Raw genomic sequence first — 25,202 nt, 5'->3', positions numbered from 1 at the left:
GCACATATGCAGAACTGCCAGTTGAAGGGAATAGCTAAAGAACATGGGTCAACTTGAGAGTAAGGCCACCGGTGGACGATGAATGCCCCCCCCCAGAGGAAATAAAAGAGGAGAGAAAGGGGAGTGGAGTTTGCAGGAGACAATTAGTTCACTTAATTAGTTTGCAACTCTCCGAGACTCCTTGCCAAGTTTTGCAGATATTGGCCTGGCAGCTCTCCAAGCCAGATAAGGTCTGTGACTGTAAATCCTCCTTTGAAAAAGTTTGTTGAATGTGAATGAGCAGAATTCACAGGAAATTAATAAAAGGGTTTTTTGTCAGGACAAGGAGTTTGCTTCATGCTCTTGCGAAGCCTCGGTCAGAACAAACGGTCACTAAATGAACTGTTGTAAATCAAGGATTACTTTTACCCTATCATCTCTTTTTTGCCTTTGAACTGAAAGGCCCTACGTGTAAATATAAAAGGCCAGATGCTCTTCAAATGCTGACCTTCCAAATTTTCTAATACTTTAAAGCTCATCCCCTTGAATAGCAGGATTGGGAATGTTTTGGCAGCTTTTTCAAAGGGAGAGAAATATGTTTCCATTCTGACAAATCTTTCTGATGTGCCTCTTGGTACTGCAGCTGCAGCTTATGCAGCAGAATTAAGGACCAGCCTGCAGAGTTCATTATGATTGCCCAAAGGTTTTAATTTCCACCTTAAAATCAAGCCCGGCTACAGAAATAAAATGAAATTATGATATTCATCTGCGAACATTAGTGTCGTGTTGGCCTTGCTGGCTCACGCCACCGTTTAATTTTAATTGATTGGCTGCACTGATGCATACCAGATGCCTTTGCACATCTGTGGCATGTTTTTAGAAATTGCATGAGTCAGCAGAGCCAAATAACAGGGAGAGCAAGCAACATAAAAACTGGGCCCCGAGACAGAAAACATTTGCAAAGAGGGACAAAAACTCACAAACCTGCTAGGCCAGTGATAGCGAATCTTTTCGACACCGAGTGATGAAAAGGGATCACTTCACGCGTGTGTGTGCTCATGTGGGCCATGACCAGGAAGAGAAGCTGTCCAGGGGGCATGCGCCTCTGGTGAAATTCAAATTTTTTTACTACCGGTTCTGTGAGTGTGACTTGGTGGGCATGGCAGGGGAAGGATACTGCAAAATCTCCATTCCCACCCCACTCCAGGGGAAGGAATACTACAACATCTCCATTCCCACCCCACTCCAGAGGAAGGATACTGCAAAATCTCCATTCCCACCACACTCTAGGGGAAGGATACTGCAAAATCTCCATTCCCACCCCACTCCAGGGGAAGGATACTGCAAAATCTCCATTCCCACCTCACTCCAGGGGAAGGATACTGCAACATCTCCATTCCCACCACACTCCAGGGGAAGGATACTGCAACATCTCCATTCCCACCACACTCCAGGGGAAGGATACTGCAACATCTCCATTCCCACCACACTCCAGGGGAAGGATACTGCAACATCTCCATTCCCACCTCACTCCAGGAGAAGGATACTGCAAAATCTCCATTCCCACCACACTCCAGGGGAAGGATACTGCAACATCTCCATTCCCACCACACTCCAGGGGAAGGATACTGCAACATCTCCATTCCCACCACACTCCAGGGGAAGGATACTGCAAAATCTCCATTCCCACCCCACTCCAGGAGAAGGATACTGCAACATCTCCATTCCCACCCCACTCCAGGGAAGGGTATTGCAAAATCTCCATTCCCACCCCTCTGGGAACCAGGAAATGCCACCTCTGGGGCCAGCCAGAGGTGGCATTTCCTGGTTCTCTGAACTATTCAAAATTTCCGCTACCAGTTAATCAGAACCTGTCAGAACCTGCTGGATTTCACCCCTGTCATACGCACACTGGAAAATGTACTAATGGTTTTTGGCACGCTCATGTGTGCCAGGCAGCAAGTCTTCCGGTTACTGCCGTGCTTGCTCACACGCCCTGATGAGCTGGTTGGCATACATGCTCATGCTGGAAAACGGAAGACCAGCTTCTCCAGTTTCTGGCACTGCCGCACACACAAAGGCCAGCTGATCATCATGTGCGCATACGGGCCAAAAACCCAGAAAAGGAATGGACAATGCCATGCATGCAACATGGCTCTGTGTGCCACTTCGGGCACGTGTGCCAAAGGCTCGCCATCACAGTGCTAAAACAACTGAAAAATTCCCATTAATAATATTGGCTGAAATTCCAGTAGAAGCTGCAAAATATTGTATGCTCGTTTTGAGATATTCCATCACATGTTTGAGTTATAGTACCAGAATTTTCTCCTTCCATTTTCTCATCAATGTCCTTTTAAATTAAAAATCCTGTCATTAGAACTCGGTCCCCCTGGAACTGGATAAGCAGTGCATGAACTCCTATCACCAGGCTAGAGAGAAGGAGACTGAGTTCTAGTCTCGCCTTAGATATGAAAGCCAGTTGGGTGACTTCAGGCCAATTATCAAGAGACTGTAAGATCTATTCCTGCCTTTGGCATGAAAGCCAATTGGATGACTTATTTGTAAAATAATAAAGGTGGAATACGGACGGACGGATGGATGGATGGATGGATGGATGGAAGGAAGGAAGGAAGGAAGGAAGGAAAGAAAGAAAGAAAGAAAGAAAGAAAGAGATGGATGGATAGATAGAAAGATATGGATGGATGGATGGATGGACGGACAGACAGACAGACAGATATGGATGGATAGATGATGGATGGATGGATGGATGGATGGATGGATAGATAGATAGATAGATAGATAGATAGATAGATAGATAGATAGATAGATATGGGCGGATGGATGGACGGATAGATGATATAGATAGATAGATAGATAGATAGACAGACAGACAGACAGACAGACAGACAGACAGACTGACTGACTGACTGACTGACTGACTGACTGACTGACTGACTGACTGACTGACTGACTGGCAGACATGAATGGATAGATGATAGATGGATAGATGGATGGATGGATGGATGGATGGGTGAATAGATGATAGACAGACAGACAGACAGAGAGAAAGAAAGATATGGATGGATGGATGGATGGATGGATGGATGGATGGATGGATGGATGAATAGATGATAGATAGATGATAGACAGACAGACAGACACACACACACACAAGACACCCCCAGATACAGTAGATAGATGATTTAGAGCATGGGTGTCCAACCTGGCAGTCGATGGAGGTTGACTTGCATTGGGGAAAGTTAGCCTAAATATTTGATACTGAAGCTCAAATACTTTGCCCTTCTAATGAGAAGTGAAGACTCCTTAGAAAAGACCCTGATGTTCACAGAGATTGAAGGCAAGAGAAGAAGGGGACAGCAGGGGAGATGACTAGATAGTGTCATTAACACAATGAACATGGATTAGGGCAAACTCCGGGAGACAATGGATGCTATAGTCCAGTGGTGGATTCCTACCAGTTCAGACCAGTTCAGCTGAACCGATAGTAGTTTGGCGGCCTGGGTCGCTGAGAGCAGCAGCAACCCAGGCCTGCCATGCCACCAAACTGGTTCCCAGCCATCTTGTTTTTCAGTTCTGAGCATGCACAGAACAATTTTAATTGCACTGCGCATCCGCACACACGCAGCACCTACATGAGCAAACCAGCAGTAGTGCTTGCCGTAACGCACTTCTGCTATAGTCCATATTGTCACAAAGAACCAGACACAACTTAGTGACTAAACAACATGCCTAAATATTATTTCCAGGGTGACACAAATGTTCTTCTTTGCATTATACAAAAATAAAAGAATCTCTCCCGCCACCATCACCAAAGACCTTACCTCCATGATAGGACTGGAAGCCAGGACCTTCTCTTCAACATTGGATTCGCTGGAGGAACCTCCAACTGATGCAAAGAACCGCATGGCGTATTTGGCCGAGACTGTTTTGCCCGCCCCGGACTCCCCACTAACGATAATGGACTGGTTCTTCTCATCCCTAAAGAAAGAAGGAGAAAGAGGAGGGGAAAATGAAGCTAACATTCTATGTTCTTGCCAATTCTGTCATTACTGCTGTTGCTGCTTCGGATTCTGACGGCGGCTGTCGGCTGCGTCGGGAGGATGTAACAACTGCTTCATATGGCTTAGCCTTCTTTTTAGGGATAAAATAGCACAATGTGCAGGTTCGATTCCTCCCCCTCTAAGAATCTGTAACCTATTTAAAAATTTGATCTAGTGGATAAGGTACCTGGCTAGAAAGCGGGAGACTGAGTTCTAGTTCCGCCTGAGACATACAAGTTGCCCAGGTGTCTTTGGGCCAATCACCGTGAGATTGTGAGTTCTAGTCCTGCCTTAGCCATGAAAACCAACTGAGTGACTTTGGGCCAATCACTCTCTCTTGGTCCAACTTACCTCACAGGGGTGTTGTTGTGGGGAAAATAGGAGAAGGAAGGTGTGTTGGATATGTTTGTGCCTTGAGTTCTTTGTAATATAATAAAGGAAGATACACACAAGTAAATAAATAGTTGCTTTAGAGCAGGGGTGTCAAACTCAAGGTGCGGGGTGCTCAGATCTGGCTCGCGGGACCGCATGGAAAGAGCAAGCAACCGCCCCGCGGTGCCTCTGCCAGCAAAAACAGAGCTTGAGAGGTCTGTGTGTGGCCCTCACGATCTCCATTTTGGCTGGCAGAGGGCTGCAAGGCGTGACCCGTCAAAACCGCACCTGACTAAGCCGCGCCCAATTAAACCGCGTCGCTGACATCATCAACAGGGCGACAACAGCCAGCGTGGAGAAAGAAGGGCGCTTTAAATAGCGCTTTGAAAGCAAGCCGATTCAACTTAAGGTAAGGGTTAGGTTTAGGGTTAGGTTTAGGGTTAGGTTTAGGGTTAGGTTTAGGGTTAGGTTAAGGGTTAGGGTTAGGGTTAGGGTTAGGTTTAGGGTTAGGTTTAGGGTTAGGTTTAGGGTTAGGTTTAGGATTAAGTTTAGGGGGTTAGGTTTAGGTTTAGGGGTTAATTTTAGGTTTAGCGTTTACAGCGTGCTTCTGTCTCCGCGCTGTTGTCGCCCTGTTGATGACGTCAGCTACGCGGTTTAGTTGAGCGCGGTTTATTCGAGCACGGTTTTGTGGTGGAACCGTTGCAAGGAAGACGCCGCAGCTGGAAACGGAGGTTGGGAAGGCCACAAACAGCCCGACTGGGTTCCATTTTGGCTGGCAGAGGGTTGCAGGAGGCCACGGCAGCCAGAAATGGAGCTTGGGAGCCCCCGTTTTCACCACCACATGTGCCCCCGAGGTCAAATATAACTCTGATGCGGCCCTCAATGAAATGGAGTTTGACAATCCTGTTTTAGAACCTGGGTGTCCAACCTTTCGGCTTGCCTGAGCCTCACTGAGGGAAGAGGAATTGCCTTAGGCCACATGTAAAATATATAATATAGTTAATGTATATAAATCACATAGTAACAAAAGTTTAAGATCTTGTGGAGCCACATTATTGCTTGTCGAGATCACACGTGGCCTGCAGGCCATGTGTAGGGCACGCTTGCTTTACAGGTGTCCTGCAGAGCAACCTTAAATTATCATATCAGTCTTTCCTTTGCAGTGATTATGCCTTAGCCTAAGAGTCCAAGGTATGTGGCCTTCCACAAGACCCTTCCAGCCAAATACCAAATAGTCTCACACTTTTATAAATAAGCATGCCGTGTCACTCACAGCATTCAAGCTCTTTATTATAGGCTATCACTTACTTCTACCCAGGAGGGATGGAAAGCCAATTATTCTTAATGCTCTGATACGGCAAACAACTTTGCAAGTAGCAATCCCAAACTTCCGCTTCCTCTCTGTGACAGACATAAAATTTCCAGCATCGACGCTGCCTAAAGAGAACTTCCTCCACCCTGGCTTTCCCATTGGAAAAGTGGAACATGAAAAGCCTCTCTCAAATTAGGGAAAATTTTAACTAATGAACAGATTTACAGAGGAGGATCACGTTTACAATAATGATAGCCCCAGGAAGAAAACCACCTATTAACGGAAGTCTTTTGCTTGTTAACAATAAAAACATAAAGAGGTTAATATAAAAGATGTTATAATGAAATTTTTTTTAAAAAGACCTGTTTTAAAGAACTCTTTAAAAACGAACAAAGAGACCATTCAGTAAGGAATACTTTTAAGGGCTGTGATAGCTGCCAGAAAAACCCATTCTGAGATCCCATAAGTTAACTAAAATTAAATGTCTTTTTTATGTTGAATTTCATTCCTAAGTACTATAGGAGTGATGGCTAACCTTTTTTGGTCGGCGTGCCCAAAGTGTGTGGTTGCAGGCACAAGCACGTGCCTGAATCTCCAAAATGCAATGCATACATACACACACACACACACAGACACACACAGACACATGTGCATGTGCCCCGTTCCCCGTGCATGCGCGAGCGACCCCCTGCACACACCCTGTCCCCCGCACATGCGTGCGTGACCCCACCCATGCCCTGACCCTCCACATGCCCACATGACACCTCCTACATGCGCCCCACCCCCATGCATGCACGGCAGAGACCCAAAGACCATCTGGCCGGTGGGTAGTGTGCGCGCATGCACAGGACAGCTGAACTGGGGTGACAGCTTGCGTGCCATCAGAGAGGTTGCTGCGTGCCACCTCTGGCATGGGTTAAAAAGAGCCGAGGTGGCGCAGTGGTTAGGGTGCAGTACTGCAGGCCACTTCAGCTGACTGTTATCTGCAGTTCAGCGGTTCTAATCTCACCGGCTCAAGGTTGACTCAGCCTTCCATCCTTCCGAGGTGGGTAAAATGAGGACCCGGATTGTTGGGGGCGATACGCTGACTCTGTAAACCGCTTAGAGAGGGCTGAAAGCCCTATGAAGCGGTATATAAGTCTAACTGCTATTGCTATTGCTATTGCTATTGCCATAGGTTCGCCATCACAGGACTATAGGAATACACCCACGTTGTTTTCTTGGCCATAATACAGAAACGTTACCTGCATTATTCTAGGACAGTGATGGATAACCTTTTTTGGCTCCTGTGCCAAAAGCGTGGGGAGCGCAGGTTGGGTCATGAGTGGGCGTGCCACACCCATAATGCTATGCACATGACCAACACACACACACACACACACTTTTGGCATGATTTTTTAGCCCTCTCCAGGCTCCAGCGGCTTTCTAGGAGCTTAGGAAGGGCAAAAACAGCCACCCCAGAGGTCCTCCGGAGGCTTCAGGAGCTTCCCTGAAGCCTCCTGAGGGTGAAAAACGGACCTATGGGGAACCCAGAAGTTCAGGAATGATGACTTCCGGTTTGTCCATAGGGCCGATTTTTGCCCTCCGGAGGCTTCAGGAGGCTTCCCTGAAGGCTCCAGAAGGCAAAAAAACGGTCCTACGGACAAACCAGGAGTCACTTCCAATTTCCTTATAGGTCCTATTTTTGCCCCCCCCCCCCCCCCCCCCGGAGCCTTCTGAAGGCTCCTGAAGGCTCCGGAGAGCAAAAAAACGGATCTAAGGGGAACCCGGAAGTTCGGGAATGGTGATTTCCAGTTTGTTCGTAGGGCCAATTTTCACCCTCTGGAGCCTTCAGGGAAGCCTTTTGAAGCCTCCAGATAGCAAAAAAAACGGCCTCAAAAGAAAGCCAAAGTCAGCTGGCCAGCGGATGCATGCCCGCTGGAGCTGACAGGGCAATGCCTCACGTGCCCGAACAAATGGCTCCACGTGCTACCTGTCTTCAGATCCTGACTTTACTGATATCCCAACCCAATTATAAACAAGGTCAATCATGCTTAGTTAAGGTCAGCTAAATGCATGTACCTAGCAAGCTCAGACTAATTACAGGTAGTCCTCAACTTATGAGCACAATTGAGCCCCAATTTTCTGTTGTTCAGCAAGACAGTTGTTTAGTCATTTTTGCCCTTTCTTGCCACAGTTATTTCACGAACTTTCTTGCCACAATTGCTAAGAGAATCACTGCAAATGTTAAGTTCGTAAACCAATTGTTAAGTGATTCTGGTTTCCTCATTGCAGGGGTGGGTTTCAACCAGTTTGCGGCGGTCCCCGCGAACCGGTTGGTCGGCGAACCCGGAGGTAAGTAACTTCCGGGAACGGTGAAGGGCCCACCTGCCCGCCCACGTTCCTTACCCGGTTTTGACAAGTTCTGCGGTTCCACGCATGCACAGGACGCATACAGCACCTGCGCGATCCTCCAGGAGCAGCTGGAGCATCGCACAGACGCTAGTACGCATGTGTGCGCTGTGCGCGTGCACGAGGACGCCGCCGGCCCCATTCCAACCGAACCGATTGGAACGGGGCGAGAAACCCACCCCTGCCTCATTGACTTTGTTCATCCGAAAGTGGCAAAAGGTGATCACATGACCCTGGGACACAGCATACATACAAAAAGTTGTCAAGCATCCAAATTTTGATCATGTAACCATAGGGATGCTGCAACAGTTGCTAGTGGGAAAAATGGTCGTAAGCCACTTTTTTCAGTGCTGCCATATCTTTGAACAATCACTAAATGAATGATTGTAAGTTGAGGACTTCCTGTAAAAACTAATCTTATCAAATGATCTCAAAAAAGGGAGGAGATTGCAAGGAAAAGTGTTTCTTAAAGTGTGACCCTAGGACTCCTGGAGATCCCCAAGTCACCGTCCCGCCGAGGTCTGCAAAATTGAAATTATTTGCCAGCTCATGTTGAAAAATAATGCAATATTAAGATCCCATCAAACAATCATGAGAAGTGGTAGCAGCAGCAAAGGCATTAATTTTAATTATAAAAATGATAAATATCAGTAAGTATAACCCATACAAAAAAGCAAAAAACCTTCTAGAGTCCTTCATCGTTTTTTAAAACCGAGGAGGGGACTTGGGAGAAACAAGCTTAAGAAACACTAACATACAAGAAGATATATCTCAAATAACAAGGGTGCCAGCCACAAAAGGCTTTAAAGAGAATAATGCCCATTTTGTATCTCTCAAAGAAACAAATGGGCAGCAGGTTTTAGCTATTCAGTATTCCACAGAGATTAAACGTTCTTTTGGAATACAGAAATTTATCATAGAGATAACCAAGTTTTCACGAGGTCAAAATGCAGGAGCTGAGAACATTATATAACTTCTATATGCTCCTATTTGTTTGTTTTATATCTTTTGAGTATAATTTAGGTCATCTGCTTTTTTTAAAAAAAAGTAAAACTACACAATACATTCCTACTCAATTAATAGCAATAGCAATAGCAGTTAGACTTATATACCGCTTCATAGGGCTTTCAGCCCTCTCTAAGCGGTTTACAGAGTCAGCATATCGCCCCCAACAACAATCCGGGTCCTCATTTTACCCACCTCGGAAGGATGGAAGGCTGAGTCAACCCTGAGCCGAATACCCTGCAGTATTCCTATTCCTATTCCCATTCTATTCTATTCTATTATTTCTATTCCTATTCCTATTCCTATTTTTATTTAAACTTGGATGCAGGCTGAAATTTTCCTAATAAATATAAGTGACAATTGATTCTTTCTGCATAGCAAGGAATCAGTTCTTGTGACCAAATAAATGCCCAGTCATTCGTACTAGTTTCCATTATTCCTTTGAGTTGGTTGCCTGATACCAAAACCTTCAAAGACTAAGAGGACCTTCTCAGATGGCTGCAGTTTAATTAGTGTCATAGGCCACCGATAGGTTAATTACAAAGGTTAATGATGCTTCTTTACATATTCCTATCTTATGTTTATGTTATTTCTCACAAAACCAGAGGTTCTGTTCCCTTGCTCTAGCCTTTTATCTCTCTATTATTATTATACAATTGTATCACAGAGGCCAGTTGTTTCGCCAGATTTGGCATTGGTTACTAGTCGGGCCCCACCCAGGGGCCTAGGACATCATAACGTATTTTCATAATATGCATGCAGATCCAAGCAGTGCGGCTTTTTGCATTTGACTGATGGTGATTTTGTCAATTTTTAACTGTTTTAAATGTAATTCCAGTGCTTTTGGAATAGCACCCAGTGTGCCAATTACCACTGGAATTACCACTGCTGGTTTGTGCCATAGTCGTTGAATTTCGATTTTTAAGTCCTGGTATTTTGCGATTTTTTCATGTTCCTTCTCGGCGACCCTGCTATCACCTGGTATTGCGATGTCTATGATTGTGACCTTATTTTTCTCAACCAGTGTGATGTCTGGTGTATTATGCGCCAGTATTTTGTCGGTTTGTATACGGAAATCCCACAAGATCTTGACCATCTGATTTTCGGTGACTTTTTCAGGCTGATGTTCCCACCAGTTTGTTGCTGTTTTAATATTATAATTTTTGCACAAATTCCAATGGATCATTTGTGCTACTGAATTGTGCTGCAATTTATAATCAGTCTGCGCGATTTTTTTACAGCAGCTGAGTATGTGATCAACTGTTTCATCAGCTTCTTTGCAAAGTCTGCATTTGGCATCATCAGAGGATTTTTCGATTTTGGCCTTAATGGCATTTGTGCGGATAGCTTGTTCTTGCGCAGCCAGGATTAGTGACTGTTTATCATTATTTATTTATTTGTTTATTATTATTATTATTATTATTATTATTATTATTATTATTATTGCAAAAGTGACATTATCCATCAAATATAAGATCTCCTAATTTTCACTGAAACTCAAGGTATGTTTCTAACTTCATCTTTACCTTGGTTTAGCCTATTTTCTTCTAAAAAGCCTGGGTTGACTACGGCAAAGATCAGATCTGAAAATGAGTAGACAAAAGCGCAGTTTTTGTTGGTTTATAACTGAGAACTACAAGTGACTGAAGCAAACTCCTTGCTGGTTACTTCTTTAAATTATTCTATTATATGTTTTTGAATTTTCTAATTTTATTGAGACAATTTTTTCTATTTCATACACTGAATTTTCAAAGGAGTTCAGATCCCATCCTCTTCCCTTATTTACTTTTCATAATTTGCATTGTCTTTTCTACAGTTTTTCACACTTAATTCTGATTTAGATCAGAGAGATAGGCTAGCTGCAAAATACTATGTATCTTAATTATTATGGGATGACTAATATATTACCTTTGGATTATATAATATTTATATTCCAATACAAGACGTACCTATTAAGGAAAAGATGCCAAGTCTTACTGAAGACTTCTGAAATTGTTCTTGTATCTAAGGCCCCATTTTTCTTGCCCTCCAATTACAGAGCTAACATTAGGGAAAAGAAAGATTTAATGAATGAGTTACGTGATATAACCAGCTATTTCTGCTGGTTCTAAATGGATCATGTTTACAGTAATTATTTTGCTCCACATGAAGGAATTGGCTGTTCCTTGTTTGTCTATGTCAATGCTTCGTATTTTCAGGCCAGGAATTCAGGCCATCTCTTCAAAAGAGTTGCTGTAAGAACATTCAAAGAATCAACACACCTTTTGTCATGATAAGGATGTCCGTCAGCTCTACTATTACATCTCTTCAGTTTGGTGACTGATTTCTTAGGTGGGTAGCATCAACCAAAGGAAGCAGAGGCAACCAGCACAAGGTATAATTGTGAATTTCATTATACATTCAATCAATCAGAATAGAGCTGGAATGGACCTTGCGGGTCTTCTGGTCCAATCCCCGGCTCAATCAGGAGACCCTATACCTGTCATGGCGAACCTATGGCACGTGTGCCACAGGTGGCGCACGGAGCCATCTCTCCGGGCATGCGACACCCCCCCCCTCAAATACCCACCGTTTTGGTGCTAGCAGGCCTCCCTGAAGCCTCCTGGGCAAAAAAAAGGCCGTGGGTAAGCCCTCCCCATTTCTGGTCCCAGGAGGCTTCAGGGAGGCCTGCTAGCATCAAAACGAGGGTTGTATGTGCACTCGCGGAGGGCGGGGGGGGGCTGCGGGAGGCATTGGATTATGGGTGTTGGCATGCACGTGCCCACTTGCTAGCTTTTGGCACCCGAGGGGAAAAAGGTTCGCCATCACTGCCCTATACCATTTCAAATGTACTTGAGAGACCGCCTGCTGCCAATTACCTCCCAAAGACCCATTAGATCACACAGAGTGGGCCTCCTCTGGGTTCCGTCTACCAGTCAATGTCATCTGGCTACTACCCGGGGGAGGGCTTTCTCCGTTGCAGCTCCGGCCCTTTGGAACGAGCTCCCCGCAGAGATTCGGACCCTCACCTCTCTCCAGGCCTTCCGAAAAGCCGTTAAAACCTGGCTGTGTCAGCAGGCCTGGGGTCGATGAGTTCCCTTCCCCTCTCGAATCGTGTGGCTGTTGGTTGTTTTTTAAATGCCCTGTACTTTTGTAGTTTTTGTGTTTTTGTGTTTTTCCCTTCCCCTCCTTCGGGTTTGTGCGCCGCCCTGAGTCCCGCAGGGAATAGGGCGGCATATAAATAAAATGAAACTCAAACTCAAACTCAAATAGGTTGCTGTCCGGTGCCTTTAAAAATAAAACTCGGCTGATGAAGCCCCTGAAAGATATTTTCATTTTCTGATTTCATTTTTTCCTAATCATAATGCTTAGAGGCAGGAGATTCTGTAGGATATGTTTTTTTTTTAATGAATATTGGTTTTATCCAACAATCATTTTTCCTTCAAAGCTCAGTGAAAAGACACACACACAAAGGCCACAGTAGTTTATGGACATTCTGTGTCCTTCTTTGAGAAGCAGAACCTCTGAGGGTCTGTCACAATTGCCAAGACATGTTAGCCTCTGGAAATGGAAGCAAATGATCAGTGATTAATTATTTACTTCTGAGCCACAGTTGGATTCATGAGACTGATTCAGCTGACATTTTAGCGGGGAGAAGAGAAGCAGTGTGTAAGCATGGAGAGCCAATTTGGCCTAGTGCAGTGATGGCGAAAAGGTCACACGGAAACCTCACATGAGCACACACACCAGGGGTGGGTCCCTGCAAGTTCTAACCTCTTCTATAGAAGAGGTTCCACAAATCTACAGTGCCATTTAGAACCGGTTCCAGCTCCCTCCCGTCGCCCGTCCGCGCATCATCAAGATGAAGAGCGAGAGGAGGAATTCTGGGAGTTGAAGTCAACAAGTCTTAAAGCTGTCAAGTTTGAACACCTCTGGGTTTTTTTTTCCTAAAGGGTTAGTGGTGCAAGGGTCTTGTAACTTGACAGTTTTTAAGACTTGAGTGCTTCAATGCCAGAGTTCCTGAGCCAACATGACTGGAGGAGGAATTCTGGGAGTTGAAGTCTTAAAACTGTCAAGTTTGAACACCCCTGGGGTTTTTTTCCTAAAGGGTTAGGGGTGCAAAGGTCTTGTAACTTGACAGCTTTAAGACTTGCATGCTTCTAATGCCAGAGTTTCTGAACGAACATTTTGGTTGCTAAGCAAGAGCATTGTTAAGTGAGTTTCACCGCATTTTACAAGTTGGCCACGCCCACCCAGTCACATGACTGGCAAGCCACTCCCACCTGGCCACATGGCCAGCAAGCCACTCCCACAAAGCAGGCCACACCTACAGAAGAGGTTCTAAAAAAATTTGAAACCCACTACTGACACACACGCTCGTCAGGGCCAAGCTCCAGAGAAGCTGAACTTCCAGGTTGTAGCGCACATATGCGCCCGACAATCAGCTGGCCGGCATGCATGTGCAGTCTGGTTTTCAGCACTGCCATGTGCACAACAGGATTGCGCTCCAGAAAAGCTGAATGGTTGGGTTCTGATACGACAAGCATGTGTACCTGACACTCAGCTGGCCGGCGCACATTGGTTTTTGGCATAGCCTTGATATCACCAAGAAGATGATAGGGCCAAATATTGTCATCCATTTTCCCACCTTCACTTTTTAGGGAAATAAGTTCTATACATTTAAGAAGCTTAAATCAAGCTTTTTCTATCGCTTTCTGTAGCTTCATGAAAGACCCAAAGTCACTCCTAGATTTTCTCCTAGAATGTAGAAATGCCAAATTGGATTCTTTAAGGCAGAAGTCCTCAAACTTGGCAACTTTAAGACTTGTGGACTTTAAGCTGGCTGGAGAATTCTGGGAGTTGAAGTCCACAAGTCTTAAAGTTGCCATGTTTGGGAACCCCTGCTCTAAGCTATGAGACGTCCATTCCTGGAGTGTAGGAGAGCACAATCCTAAGTGACTCTACAATATGCAGCTCTGATACAGCTAGTCCTTGACTTACAACCATTCGTTTAGTGACTGTTCAAAGTTTGAACACTGACGAAAGTAACGTAAGGCCAGTCCTCACGCTTACGTCCAACCCCAGCATCCTCACAGTCATGTGATCAGAATTTGGGCGCTTGACAACATGCATATATTGATGATGGTTGCGCATCCCAGAATCACATGATCTGCAACCTTCCCAGCTGGCTTCCAACAAGCAGTCAGTGGGGCAAGCTGGACGTGCTTAATGATTGCATGATTCCTTTAACAACTGCAGTGATTCACTTAACAACGGCAGCAAAAAAAAGGACGCAAAATCAAACCCAACAATCGCCTTGCTTAGGAATGGAAATTCTGGTCCCAATTGTTGTAAGTTGAGGACAACCTGTAAGCAGTAACTGAGCCACCTAAAGTTCATCTTTTCAATATTCTTGAATGAAGCTGACACCATAAAGAAGTAAGAAGGAAGTGATAATTCAACAATCGCTCTGCTTTCTCACAAGTACATTTTTTGGTATAGCTATCTGACATTCACAAATCAAGTTCATCAACTATGAATTTGCCTTCCAGAGGAACTGGCCATAACAAAGCAATGTGAAGAGGATAAACAATTCGATCAAATAAAGTTTTAAGAGTTAAAAAAACAAAGCCTAAGGGGAATACAAAGAATGTTACGATGGCACATGATTTATTTTAAATGTACTCCCCTTTTTTAAAACAATCTTAGAAATTTTATATTGCTTTAGTACAGTGATAGTTAACCTTTTTCGCCTTGGGTGCAAAAGCACATGTGTGTGTGCTATCGCACTCACTCACATGCCCACCCCCATAATTTAATGCCACCCCATGCCATGCCTCCTGCGCATGCACACGTGACACCTCCCCCCTGCTGCCCCACACATGAGCACATGGCTTTCTTGGAGCATGGGGAGGCCAGAAATAGCCCATTTTCCGACTATCGGTGGGCCCGATAGATCCGTTATTGTCCTCCCAAGGCTCCAGAGGTTTTCTAGGACCCTGGGGAGGCCGAAAAACGGCCCAACGCGCAAACTGGAAGTTCGGGAATGAACTTCCAGGTTGCCAGTTTGGCCGTTTTTCTCCCCCCCGCTCCTCCCCGAAGGCTTCAGGAGCTTCCCTGAAGCCTCCTAAGGGCAAAAAACAGCCCAACACACAAACAGGAAAATGGCCGAAAATCAAGCCAAAAAATCAGCTGGCCAGCTCGCGCATGCGTACTGGAGCTCATAGGGCAACGCAGAGATGGGTTTCTACCAGTTCGCACCTATTCGGTAGAACCGGTTCGTCAAATCTACCGAACCGGTTAGAAGAGGTTCCACCAGTGGACCCGGAAAGCAGGCCACACCTACAGAAGAGGTTCCAAAATTTTTTGAAACCCACCACTGGTCCTTGGATATGATTATTCTACACTATCATGCTCATATTTATAAAACTCAGTGCCTCTGTGAAAGGTAAGGATGACTACTGCGTTTGTGGTGCAATCAGAACATTGCGTGTGTTGAAGTTGTTTTAACGCAAACCAAAGATGCCTTTTAAAAAACAAGTTTACATCCTATTCTTATGCATGCCAGTGCTGTGTGTGAGGTCATTTAAGGTGGTTCTGACAAGTGTCGTCAGCATCTTTGTATCCGGTCACATGGGCGGCAAGCCACTCCCATCCGGTCACATGGGTGGCAAGCCACTCCCACAAAGGAGGCCACACCCACAGAGTAGGTTCGAACAATTTTTGAAACCCACCACTGGGGCAATGCCTCATGTGCCCTCAGAAATGGCTCTGTGTGCCACCTAAGGCACGCATGCCATAGGTTTGCCATCATTGCTTCAGTATTTTAAAAAAAGTAGAAGAAATGCCAACGCAAATCAAAACAAGAGAAAAAGATAAAAGGAAGCAACAGAAATATATTACATATAGAGAATCGTTCAGGCTAATTTTAAACATCATTTAACTTTAATCATACAGAGTAATATTGATCAGTCTTTTCATTGCAATCAATAAACAGTTCATAAAGAGAAACTGAACACGCACTGATGATTGCAAATCTGGGACTATGTTCTATTTCTAGCATTAAAAGGAATAATTTTCACTGCCCCACCCTCTGGTTCAATAAATCTATACATCTATTCAAATAGCAGAGTTCTAATTTTGTATGCGACGTCACGTGGACGTTATCTTTAAGAATACAGTCACATTTTAAGACATACTGATCTCAATAAAAGAAAAATATTTGTAATTCAGGGTTGACACGAGGGGTCATTCAGCTTGTTTGTTTTCTTGAAAATATTTTATTACCCAAACTTAGGTAGGTGATCACTAGCACTGATGATGTTACCTAGTTTAGGTAATGAAATGTTTGCAAGAAAACAACCAAGCTCAGAGAGCATCAAAGATCTTTCACATACTGGTCTTTATAACATTATAACATTATAAATTATATTAACAAATTTATGGATAGTAAAGAAAAATAGGACAATAATGAGACAAACACATATCTGCTGAGCAATTGTTCCCTCTCTTCCAACATAATTTTGTTTAATTTTTTAATGTGTTTCCACGAAAATAAGACAGGGTCTTATTTTCTTTGGACCCCTGAAATAACACTCGGCCTTATTTTCGGGGAGGTCTTATTATTTTTGAGGTGCAGGAGGCAGTGAGCATGGTCACTTCATGGTTGCTGCTGTGTTGCAATATTTTCAGGGAGGGCTTATTTTCAGGGCAGGGCTTATTTTAGTGCATGCACTCAAAAGTCCAATTGGGCTTATTATCCGGGGAGGTCGAGGTGGCGCAGTGGGTAGAGTGCAGTACTGCAGGCCACTTCAGCTGACTGCTAGTTCAGCAGTTCAGCGATTCAAATCTCACCGGCTCAGGGTTGACTCAGCCTTCCATCCTTCCAAGGTGGGTAAAATGAGGACCTGGATTGTTGGGGGCGATATGCTGACTCTGTAAACCGCTTAGAGAGGGCTGAAAGCCCTATGAAGCGGTATATAAGTCTAACTGCTATTGCTATAGGTCTTATTTTCAGGGAAACAGGGTATTATTTATCAAAATTTAAGCACCATCTATCTCGTTCTCAGATTGACTCTCTGTTAATGATAATGATTCAGCTGTTACCCAACATTTTAAAGAGAAATATCTCAGATGTCCAGTAAATGTTGAGAAAAATCATGTCATCTGAAGACCCCATGACGCATTCTGTACTTAACATTTTTAAGACCCTCAGCCATGGATGGGATTCCCTTTTGAAATTAGCTGACGCTTTAGCAAAAATAGAACTCACTATTATCAAGATGGAGAATAAAAGGTTTCATTATGCATCCACCAGAGGTCTTAATTTTGAGAGGCAGCATGGGAATTATTTGTAAATCGTGAACAGGTAAGAGAATTTGGAGCTAAAGTTTATATTTACTTCTTCACAACTGGTACAAAAGAAAATCCACACACCCAAATAATCACCTTGTCTGGGGCTTCTGGCAAAATATTATGCTGTAGCCTACTTTTAATAATGTGATTTATTTTTAAGCCAGCATTCAGAACTCCAAGTGGCTTCCACACTTGCAGAATAAAGAATAACAGTTAGAAGGGACCTTGGAGGTCTTCTAGTCCAACCCACTCCTCTGCTCGAGCAGGAGACCCTGTACCATTTCAGAAAACGGCTATCCAATCTCTTCTTAAAAACTTCCTGTGTTGGAGCACTCCCAACTTCGGAAGGCAAGCTATTCCGCTGATTAATTGTTCTCACTGACAGGAAATTTTTCTTTATTTCTAGGCTGGGATCTCTCTTTGATTAGTTTCCATCCACTGGAAACCAACTAAATCACAAATAGAAGCTCATATAACCAAGTACAAATAGCTCCTTTCTACTTAATTATTACAAAAAGTAGCTTCACACACACACACCCTTTCACAAGTAAGACTGATTCTACAAAATTGCACTCTGCTTCAAAACATTCAAAAACATCCAAGCCTGCCCTCCCAAATTCATTCTCTCCGTCTCTCTGTCTGTTTGTCAATCTGTCTCTCTCCCTTTCCCTCCCCCCCTCCCTCTCTTACACGGACATAGACATGAAGGGGAACCTTGTACGAACTACCAGCATAACTAACACATACATTAGAAAGAGGACAATAAGCAATTGTTTTCCATCTAAAACCGGGGGGGTTAAACTCGATTTCACTGAGGGGCGCATCAGAGTCAGGGGTGTATTCCAGCTTCTTCTACTGCCGAGTTCGCTCAGGGATGTGCTTTGGGCATGCACACACTTGATGCGCCCTATGTGCACAGGCACAGTAGGTAAAAGGCTTCTGTGCATGCGCAGAAGCAAAAAAGAAAATGGCGGTGCCTATGGCGCCAATAGAACCGATTCAGGGGCATGGCCAGCCGAGTTACTACCTACTCAGCCGAACCTGGCCGAACCGGTAGGAATCCACCTCTGATCAGGCTTGTGTTTGACCTTGAGGGACCAGGGTGGGCGTGGCCAGATTGTCGCGTCAGAAGCCCTTGTGAATGCTTTGCCGGTGAAAACGAGCTCCCGATCTCCGTTTTTAGCTGGTATGGCCTCCCGCAACCCTCTGCCAGCAAAAATGGAGCTCGGCCTGTCTGCAGCGCTCCCAAACTCCTTTTTTGCTGGCAGAGGGTTGCAGGATGTCATCCCAGCTAAAAACAGAGATGGGGAACCTGTTTTCGCTGGCAGAGGCACTGCAGACCGGCCCATCGCTGTTTCCAGGGCGGCCGCACGGGCCAGATCTAAGCACCCCACAGGCCAGATTCAGTCCACGGGCCTTAAGTTTAACACCCCGATCTAAAATACGCTTTCTGGTGCTATCTTCTATATGGATCTCTTGGGGGACCTACCTGTGAACAGAAAATACTACCTTAAGTAGCCCTCATTTACAAGAAATACAGTGAAGTGTATCAAAGGCCAACCGCTGATAATATCCCAAGATGTTTTCTACTGCACATGCTCCATAATTGGCTTCACAGAACCAATTAAAGGATGAATGGAAGGATTGCAAGGGCTTAACCACGTTCAGACTCAGGACAAACACCTTGCGGGAATGAAAGATCCTAACAGAATGAAGGATTACGAAAGCCGTTTTTGTCTGAAGATTCTAAAAGAAAAATGACTTTTTCAGCAGACAACACTTGATCAAAAGCGTGAACCACCATTCTCATCTTAAAGAGATACACAGCCTTGCAGTCTGCAAAATGTTTGCCAGAAATGAATTAGTGCCAGGCTTCCAAGTCAACAATTGCCAAGGTCCTTCACGTTTGCTCTATTAGCGGATTTCTGCATGGTGCAGGGGTTGAACCGGTAGTGGCATGCTGGCCTGGATCGCAGAACTGGCAGCAACCCAGGCTGGCCATGCCTCCGAACCGGTTCCACAGTCACTATAGTCGCCCCCACCATCTTGTTTTTGAGTTCTGTGCATGCGCAGAACAATTTATATTGAACTGTGCATGCACGCACAAAGTGTGCCCACGAGCAAACTGGCATTAATGCCAGCTAGAACCCACCCCTGGGTTGAAATACATGATCTCCAAGGTGACTTCAACCCTTACATTCCCCAATTTCCCATTGGTCATAAATACTGGGAAGTGAACTGCAGCAAAATCTGAAAGCCCATAAATTCCTCTACGCTTGGAAAATGAATTTTAAAAATGGCTATTTTCAAAGTGCCTTGAAACTCACTGTTTATAATAAAATGCTTTAATACCAAATTCTTCTCTGATGGCTATCTAGGCCACCTATTATTCATATGACCATGGAATCTGATAACGGCTGAAAAATAAGGCATCCTGTTTCTTTCAGCTTTTATTCATTTCCTTGCGAGGTTTCTGTCCCCGTGGTGACAAAGATCAACTTGGAAGAATGGGCAATGCACATTTTATGTATTAGATCTTTGAAGATAAAAGAGGGTCTTGTAGCATCTCCATCAGCCAATTCTCATGAGTCCAATACAAGTGTATAATGACATGGATGTAGGTTGTTATATAGGTTGTCTGTTGTGGCCCAGCAGGAGCCGTTGGAGCTGCAAACAGACTCCGATAGCGACGGACCCTATGAGTCGGCTCTGGACTATGTAGAGGACCCTGGGCAGGGTTCAGACTCCGAGCAGGGACCAGAGAGGCTGGTTGGCCACCAGGAGGAGCCTAAGGCATGGAGCAGCGGTGAAAGCCAAAGGGAGTTTGTCCCTGACGTCAGGCCCTGGAGCAGTGGCGAGGACGTCAGGCCCTGGAGCAGTGGCGAGGAGCTAGGGGAGTTGGTCCCGGACGCCAGGCAAAGACGGGAAGATAAGCACTGGCAGCAACTACGGGGATATAGAAGATAATTGGGGCCAGGTGGTTGTGATTAAGCTCCTCCAAAGAGAGCATATAAGAAGAGATTTTGGGAGGAGACCTTTTGTAGGACACAACCGTTATACTAAAGCTGGAGAAGCTCTTGTGTGTATTTCTTATCTGTGGAAGTCTGGGTTGCTGCCAAAGTCTTGTCTGTATGTTGTCCATTACTGTGAACAAATTGGCTAGCAGTAATCTCGTGTCGGCGTGACTCACTGTACAGAGGGGGGGGTCAGAACAGTTGTCCTTGACTTACGATCACAATTGAGCCCAAAATTTCCTGTTGCTAAGCAAAGCAGTTGTTAAGTGAGTTTTGCTCCATTGTATGACCTTTCTTTTAATAGCTGTTAAGGGAATCACTGCAGTTGTTAAGGTTATTAAATAAATCTGGCTTCCCTGTTGACTTTACTTGTCAGGAGGTCGCAAAAGATGATCACATGACCCCAGGACAGTGCAACCGTCATAAATAGATGCCGGTTTCTAATCATCCAAATTTTGATTACATGATTATAGAAATGCTGCAACGACTGTGAAAATGGTCATGTCACTTTTTTGTAACTTTGCATGATCGCTAAACAAATGGTTTTAAGTTGAGGGTTACAGACATACAATTCTGAAAGATAAAACTTTTATGGTTTCTGCGTCTGTAAAGGACCTTCATCTTTTTCATCATCTGAATTACAGGTAGTCCTCAACATACGACCACAATTGAGCCCAACATTTTTGTTCTTAAGTGAGACATCGGTTAAGTGAATTCTGCCCTTTCTTCCCTCGGTTGTTAAGTGAATCACTGACGTTGATAAGTTAGTAACCTGGTTGTTAAGTGAATCTGGCTTCCCCGTTCACTTGGCTTGTTCAAAAGGTGGCCTTGGGTACACGGCAACAGTCATAAGTGTGAACCAGTTGCCAAGCATCTGAATTCTGATCACAGGATCACGGGGATGCTGGAAATATCGTAACTGTGGAAAACAGCCGCAAGTCACTTTTTTCAGTGCCATTGTAACTTTGAATCTTCCCAAAGGAAACTGTTGTAAGTTGAGGACTACTTGTACTTTGGATAGATTTCCAAAATTAGTTTATTCCATATTATTGCAAGTGTGCAACCGATGGTATTTAGGGAGAGTCGTAATCAGGCAGATGGCAGGTAATTGTAATGCAGTATCGTAATGCTGTCCTCCTTTTGAATAAGCATGCAATGTTATTATTTATCCAAAAGTGGTAGGATGAGCGTGGGAACACTCCATCTGCACCTCACTAATTTTGACCACCCCGTGTTAGTAATCAGTACTGATCTATGGGAGATTTTAGCCTACATAGTCATCTTTCTTTGGTTGATTAGGTCCAATAGTTGAGAAGCTCCTATTCCCAAATCCTATATTCCAGTGACAGAAAACTGGGTCTGGTTACTCCAGAGAAGGATGATATTGCTTATTATTTGACCAAGATGCTGCCAAACAGAAGACCAGGCACATTTATCAGTAGTTTAAGGGGGCAGAATTTAAAGCAATAGGTAGGAACTCCATGGGAGTAGATTTTCATAAGGCAATGGGAAAACTTCCTAATCATGACACTGTAAGTGTAAGCAGCTGAACGGGCAGCTTTAGTAGTAGATCAATGCTCCTTGCTGAAGATTTTAAAGAAAAAGATAGATGGTCTTCTCTCTGGGACATGCATTAAATTCTGCAGTGAACCATGAAGTCAACTAGATAGCATCCAAGATTCCTTCCTATTCTGTGAAAGGTTTGCACAGTAGACTTAACCAGGTCCTGGAGACATAACTGGGTTTCCATTCACACAACATGTTAGATTTTGTTGCTTTTAGTCTTACTGTGCTATGTGGACCCTACCCATTTACTTTCTTACTTAACAGATTGCTCAGTTCCAAAACATGGATTAATTTTGAAGCCAAGTTAAATATCTTGCACAAACTCAATCAAAAATTATTTGCTAGATGGGCTTTAAGGCATTCCTTGTTCACACATTGCTCTGACTTCTCTTTAAGCCTTAATTCAGGCATTTTCAAAATTGGCATCTCTAGGATTTGTGGACTTCAGTTCCCATGGCTGACTGAGGAATTCTGGGAGCTGAAGTCCACCAGACTTAAATTTGCCAAGTCTAGAGACCCCCCTACCCCTATGCATAGAAACTAAGCCAGAGACGTGGCAATATTTCAGTGCTCCGTTGCTTGTAGCCATTAAATTTCTGCTGTCACTGAGATACCACTCAGATTGTAAACATTCAGGTTCCCTATTGAAGGGGTTTTTTTTGTGAGTAGATCCTATTCGCTGCTCATAATTGTGGGTAGATCCTTAAAGGCTCTTCTACTTTCAGGGGATGATCTCTGGAGCTGGAATATGACAAGCGGAAGCTTCTTTTATAAGGAACATCTGAACAGCACAAAGGCTTTCTGAAGGGCAGGCCAAAGCAATTAAAAGCAATGCCATTTGTGTGCAAACCTATTTCACAGAGCGAAAGGCAAGGTTGAAGGAATCACATGAAACTCCTGAATTTTTATCCGAGTTCTCAAAGAAGAAGATTCCAACAAATCATGCGTGAAGCTTTCTTTTAAAAATTAATTTAGTCTGGCTGTTTATTAAGAAGTCCCTTTGTTAAAAAAAGGGGGGGGGACGTAGTGGCTCAGTGGTAAGACACTGAGCTCATCGATCAGAAAGGTCGGCAGTTTGGCGGTTCAAATCCCTAGTGCCACGTAACGGAGTGAGCTCCCGTTACTTGTCCCAGCTTCTGCCAACCTAGCAGTTCGAAAGCATGTAAAAAATGCAAGTAGAAAAATGGGAACCACCTTTGGTGGGAAGGTAACAGCATTCCATGCACCTTCAGCATTTAGTCATGCCGGCCACATGATCACGGAGACGTCTTTGGACAGTGCTGGCTCTTTGGCTTTGAAACGGAGATGAGCACCACCTCCTAGAGTTGGGCATGACTAGCACATATGTGCGAGGGGAACCATAACTTTTACCTTGTAAAAAAAACAACCCAACATAATAAAGGACTAATAATTGCAATAATTGCCCTAAAAAAACTGGAACCATTCAGGAAAAGTAATATATTGCCAAATGGGTTACTGGTACAAAGTAGTAGGATTGAGGCTATCGCCATAATGTCCGATTTGAGGATAGTTTACATCACCAAAAACAAAGTATATTTATATATTACTTGGAATGACACTGATGGAAAGAATACTGGCTCAGAACTGACAGCTACAAACTTTTTTTTTTTAAAAAAAATCCATTTTGGAACGATAGGTATATGAAAGGAAATGCCTTGCATTACCACAAGGTATGTAAAAAAAATCAGTTAGAATCTGATGCGGTTGCAAAAAAAGAAAAAGTTAATATGTTTATTCATCCATCCATCCATTTCCAGTCAGGAGATGTCACTTGAGGCTTCTAACTTTAAAAGTAAAATTGAATTGTGCATTGATAAGAGGGACAGCACTCATCCATCACTAGTTTGGGCTACCTTAACTGAATTAGGTTTTCAATTTCCAAGGTATCTTTTCTGCTTTATCCTACAGGTATCAAGACATGTCCACCGCAGTGCCCTGGGGGGGGGGGTTGTTTTAAGTCATGGAGAAATTGGGATGGGTTCAAATCAGGGGTGAAATTCAGCAGGTTCTAACAGGTTTTGGAGAACCGGTAGCAGAAATTTTGAGTAGTTTGGAGAACCAGCAAATACCACCTCTGGCTGGTCCCAGAGTGGGGTGGGAAAGGGGATTTTGCAATATGCTTCCCCTGGAGTGGGGTCGGAATGGAGATTTTGCAGTATCTTTCCCCCAGGAGTGGGGAGGGAATGGAGATTTTGCAGTATCCTTCCCCTGCTGTATCCACCAAGCCATGCCCACAGAACTGGTAATAAAAAAAAATTGAATTTCACAACTGGTTCAAATATAGGACAATGTCAATGAGGCAAGGGAGATTTTTTTTTATAGGTAGAGCTGGACTTACAACCAATGGTTCAAAGTTACAAAACCCCAAAGAAAGTTTGGATATTTGGCAAATGGCATGTATTTAGCAGGTTGCATTATCCTGGTATAGAAAGTTAGCACCCACCCCTCTGTTAGAAGAATGTAATATTTTGAGAAATATTAAAAGGGCAGTATATTCTATTCCCCGGAATGACCAAATGGAGAAACATGCTCTTGGAAAGCAGCACTCATCTTTCTTAATAGCCTCAGCAGATGTCAGCACTTAAGAGATAAAGAGATAGCTAGCTCTATTCATAAGCAAATTCCCTGCAGCAAGGTCTGAACAATGTGATCTACATGGGGCTGCCCTTGAAGAGTATTCGGCGACTTCAGCTGGTCCAGAATGCGGCCGCGCGAGCGATCGTGGGTGCACCTCGTTTCACCCACGTAACACCTATCCTCCACGAGCTGCACTGGCTGCCTGTTGATCTCCGGGTGCGCTTCAAGGTGCTACTTGTCATCTACAAAGCCCTGCATGGTATTGGATCTGGGTACTTGAGAGACCGCCTACTGCCAATTACCTCCACTAGGCCGATACGATCCCATAGATTAGGCCTCCTCCGAATTCCACCAGCCAGCCAATGTCGGCTGGCAACTACCCGGAGGAGAGCCTTCTCGGTGGCTGCTCCGACCCTCTGGAACGAACTCCCCGTGGAGATTCGTACCCTCACCACCCTCCAGGCCTTCCGCGTAGCCCTTAAGTCCGGGCTGTCCCGACAGGCCTGGGGCTAAAGATTTTAACCCCACTCGAATTGTATGACTGTTGTGTTTTTAATGATGTATTGTTTT

General features: G+C 44.3%; 1 protein-coding gene across 2 annotated transcripts in view; it reads right to left on the bottom strand.

The window, feature by feature from the left end:
• Positions 1-25,202, bottom strand: part of LOC116505911 (unconventional myosin-Vb-like) — a 228,911-nt gene that overhangs the window by 164,537 nt on the left and 39,172 nt on the right. For both annotated transcript variants that reach the window (XM_032213404.1, XM_032213405.1), the window contains one exon: positions 3,822-3,978. In XM_032213404.1, the coding sequence (XP_032069295.1) occupies positions 3,822-3,978 (157 nt within the window). The remainder of the gene's footprint in view (positions 1-3,821; positions 3,979-25,202) is intronic.

The sequence above is a fragment of the Thamnophis elegans genome, chromosome 3 (genome assembly GCF_009769535.1).
Source record: "Thamnophis elegans isolate rThaEle1 chromosome 3, rThaEle1.pri, whole genome shotgun sequence".
Lineage (NCBI taxonomy): Eukaryota > Metazoa > Chordata > Lepidosauria > Squamata > Colubridae > Thamnophis > Thamnophis elegans.
The sequence above is the reverse complement of the archived record's forward strand: the minus strand, read 5'-3'. Positions and strand labels throughout refer to the sequence as shown.